This window comes from Dendrobium catenatum, unplaced genomic scaffold (genome assembly GCF_001605985.2).
Source record: "Dendrobium catenatum unplaced genomic scaffold, ASM160598v2 fragScaff_scaffold_1116, whole genome shotgun sequence".
NCBI classification, from domain to species: domain Eukaryota; kingdom Viridiplantae; phylum Streptophyta; class Magnoliopsida; order Asparagales; family Orchidaceae; genus Dendrobium; species Dendrobium catenatum.
In genome coordinates, this window is record NW_021319578.1 from 423,590 (window position 1) to 427,792 (window position 4,203).

At 46.3% G+C, this 4,203-nt stretch overlaps 1 protein-coding gene across 1 annotated transcript; it reads left to right on the forward strand.

Moving 5' to 3' along the window:
• The first annotated feature begins 1,140 nt into the window (after positions 1 to 1,140).
• On the forward strand, positions 1,141 to 2,202 carry LOC110116696 (uncharacterized mitochondrial protein AtMg00810-like). Its single transcript, XM_020850386.1, has one exon. The coding sequence runs from the start codon at positions 1,141 to 1,143 to the stop codon at positions 2,200 to 2,202; it is 1,062 nt and encodes a 353-aa protein (XP_020706045.1).
• The last annotated feature ends 2,001 nt before the right edge of the window (positions 2,203 to 4,203 follow it).

The following is a 4,203-nucleotide window of genomic DNA, read 5'->3' on the forward strand; positions in this document are numbered from 1 at the left end:
CGAGAGGAAACACCGACACATCCTTGAAACAATTCGCACTCTATTAACTGATGCCCACCTCCCACACTTTCTCTGGGTTGAGGCGCTGCTCACGGTCGTGTACTTAATCAACCGGTTACCCACCCTCACGCTCAAAAACATCATTCCGTATCACAGCCTCCACCACAAACCACCTAGCTACAATCATCTGAAAATCTTCGGGTCACTCTGTTATCCTTGGCTTAAACCATACAACAACTCCAAACTCTCTCCTATCTCCACACCATGTATTTTCATCAGGTACTCTTCAGCCTAAAAAGGCTACAGGTGCCTTCATCCCCAAACTGGCAAAGTCTATGTATATCGGCACGTTATATTCAACGAATCAATCTATCCTTACCATCAATCAATGCCTAACAGATCTGCTAACCCCCCATACACCTACACTCCACCACTGCTGCTTGTTCCTACTACAAAACAAACACAACCGCACCATACGATCCTCACCAGCGAACCACCTCCTGTATCCACGGCTCAAATCCAATCTACCTCAGCTCTACCTACCGTAACCGAATCTCCACATATTAATACAACACCACCTATGCCCACCCATCATATGGCCACTCGCTCCAAAACAGGGAACCTCAAACCCAAGAAGATCTTCAATTTGCTGCACACCACCACTCCCTCAGACCCGACCACTTACAATGAGGCCGCCAAACAGAAACACTGGTGTCGCGCCATGTCCGACGAATTCCAAGCGCTTCAATCTCAGGGTACATGGGATCTTGTTCCGCCCAAATCCCACCAAAATGTTCTAGGATGCAAGTGGACATTTCAAACAAAGTTCAACTCAGATGGCACCCCTGCTCGGTACAAAGCCCGCCTCGTCGCCAAAGGCTTCAATCAAGAATATGGGCTTGACTACAACGAAACCTTTAGTCCTGTTGCAAAAATGACGACCATACGGATCCTTCTGACTCTCGCTCTTCATCACGAATGGCCCATACGACAACTGGATGTCTCCAATGCTTTCTTGCACGGCTCGTTAAACCACACAGTGTATATGAAACAACCCATGGGATTCGTGGACAATGCTCATCCCGAATACATCTGTTAGCTCAAGAAGGCCCTCTACGGCCTCAAACAATCTCCCCGAGAATGGTTCTCCACGCTATCAGGACATCTTCACAGCCTGGGCTTTCGGTCCAGCACTCAGATACGTCTCTCCTCATCTACCATCGTAACACAATTGTTATTTACTTTCTCGTTTATGTAGATGACATTATTATCACCGGTAACAACCAACAGGAGATCCAGAAGCTAATCAACAACCTACGCACAAAATTTACAATGAAGGATCTCGGTCTAATATCTCAGTTCCTAGGAATCCAAGTCGTCCACACTACTTACGGATTACACCTCAATCAACAACAATTTGCAAATACGATCCTCTCCCGAGCAGGTATGTCCAACTGTAAACCAGTATCTACACCATTTCAACTCAAAAACTCAAATCAGAAATCCGATTCTAATGCCTTCTCTAATCCTTCTCTGTATCGCCAAATTGCCGGCTCACTACAATATCTCACACTCACGAGAACGGATCTTGCTTTCGCCGTCAACAAATTTTGTCAACACATGCAAAATCCAACAAATATCCACTTTGAAGCAATCAAACGGTTGCTACGCTACATCAAGGGGACCATCCACATCGGTCTCCCTCTCTTCCGAGACAACCCCATTCTCCGATCCTACGTGGACTCTGACTGGGCAGGCGACGAAACCAACAGAAAATCAACTTCCGGATTCTGCAACTACTTGGGCTCTTCACTGATCTCATGGAGCGTCAAGAAACAAACAGCAGTCGCCCGATCCTCGACCGAGGCTGAATACCGGGCCATCGCCTCGGCAGCAACCGAGATAGTTTGGATACGACAGCTACTGCAAGAACTCAAGCACCCGCAGCCAGCAGCAACTCAGCTATTTTGTGACAATACCTCCGCCATCGCACTGGCCAATAACCCCGTCTTTCACGCACGCACAAAACACATAGAAGTGTATTGTCACTACATCCGGAACTGCATCAAAGACAACACTATTCATGTTCATCATATCTCTACTAAGGATCAACTCGCCGACGTGCTCACGAAACCACTACCAACACCTCGGTTCAAGACCTTAATCAACAAGCTAGTTGCTCCATCTGAAGCAACTGCTTGAGGGGGGCTGTTAGCCACGTCATTATCTTGAACTGTTATCAAGAATACACATGGCATCATACTATTGGGTTATATGTATTATCATGTCCTATAAATATAATAGGCTGTAAACACTTAGATGAATGAAATAAATCGTTTCTTCTTATTCTTGCATTTCCTCTGTTCTATTTCCCGCTCATTCCAAGATTTCATGGTATCAGAGCAGGTCCTTACCTGACTCGAATCTTTTTCGCCTTCCTTCTCTCCGGCGAACCACCCATCGATGGCGACATCCTCTTCAACATCCACCGACGCCATCGATACCAGGCGCGACACCGCCAAGCCCTTTGACAAACACACTATACCTACTCAGCTCAAGTTTCTTATGAGCAACATCAAAAGCGTCATCTCCCTAACTCTAACAGCTGAAAATTACCCTCTATGGAGATCTCAAGTCCTCAAGCTATTCAAGGCAAACGGCTTTGAGGGCTTTCTCGACGGATCCTGCGCCTACCCTGCTGCCAACGATCCGCATCTCTCCCTGCATCTATGGACGCTTCTTGATTAAAATCTTGTCGCAGCCCTATATTCCATAATCTCTCCAAGCATTCTTCCCTATGTGCTGTGTCTTGATCATTGCTCAGAAATCTGGGAAATGATCGCCCGTCGTCTACAATCTTCCACTCGTTCTCATACCATACAACTACAAAACGAACTCCACCATCTGTCCATGAAGAACCAGACAATGGCGCAATATTTGCTGTCTATTAAATCTCTGGTAGATGCCATAGCAGCGACGGGCTCACCACTCGATCCCGAAGAAGTCATCTTCTACACCCTTCATGGCCTTCCCTCTCAGTACCAGGCGTTTAAAACCTCCATCAGGACAAATCTGCAACCGCTGAGTCTTGATGATCTCTACACGCTCCTGTGCAGCGAAGAACTCAACATGGCTCAAGAAGTCACCGCTGATCTCTAGAATCTTCAACTCACTGATCCCTCCACTGCTCTCGCTACCTATCGAGGTCGCGGCCGAAGTTGCTACCCCAACAACCGCGGAAGAACTACCTCTTCTGCTCCAGTCTCTCGCACCAAAAATGACAAAAAGACCACCGGCTCCGTCACCTGTCAGATCTGCTTCAAGACCGGGCACTCCGCCATCAAGTGTTGGCACCGGCATGATCCTGCATATACGGAAGAATCACCAAAAATAGCTCTATTCGCGCCCACCGACTCCTCCAACTCAAACGACTGGTTTCTTGATACAGGGGCCACCAGCCATCTCACGTCCGACTCGTCCCAACTGCAAGCTATCCAACCTTGCAACGGACATCATCAGATCACATTAGGAAATGGTAACCAAATCCCCATCCAAAACTCAGGTAAAGGCATACTGCCTACTCCGGCAGGTAATCTCTACCTTCAAAATTTACTTCACGTACCCAATCTTTCATTCAACTTAATTTCTATTCACCGGTTAACTAAAGATAACCAATGCACAGTCAAATTTTCCGCTAACGACTTTCAAATCCAGGACTCGAAGACGGGTCGTTTACTTCTCAAAGGTCCCTGCCATAATGGTCTTTATCCAATTCGCCCCAATACCAGTCCTCACCATCTTGCTCTTTTCTCGGCTCAAGAAGTCTCCAACCTGTGGCATCGACATCTGGGACATCCCGCGGACGCTACCACCATTTACTTACAGAAACACATTCCGTCTCTCCGTAATAGCAAAGTTTCTTTACATTGCAATTCTTGTAGAATGGCCAAATGCCAACGTTTACCTTTTAATAACTCATCTACTTACAGCTTGAAATCGTTTGATCTCATACATTCCGATGTTTGGGGGCCTAGTCCTACCCCATCATCACAAGGTTTCAAATACTACGTTTTATTCATTGATGATCACTCTAAATACTGCTGGGTGTATCCCCTACTTCGCAAATATGATGTTTTTAATAAGTTTATAGAATTTAATACAATGATCATGTAATATCAGTTTTTGCTCCAGGTTCGTCCGGAC

Excerpts from the sequence above, each read along its gene's own strand:
- LOC110116696 (XM_020850386.1), top strand. The coding sequence starts at position 1,141 with ATGGTTCTCCACGCTATCAGGACATCTTCACAGCCTGGGCTTTCGGTC.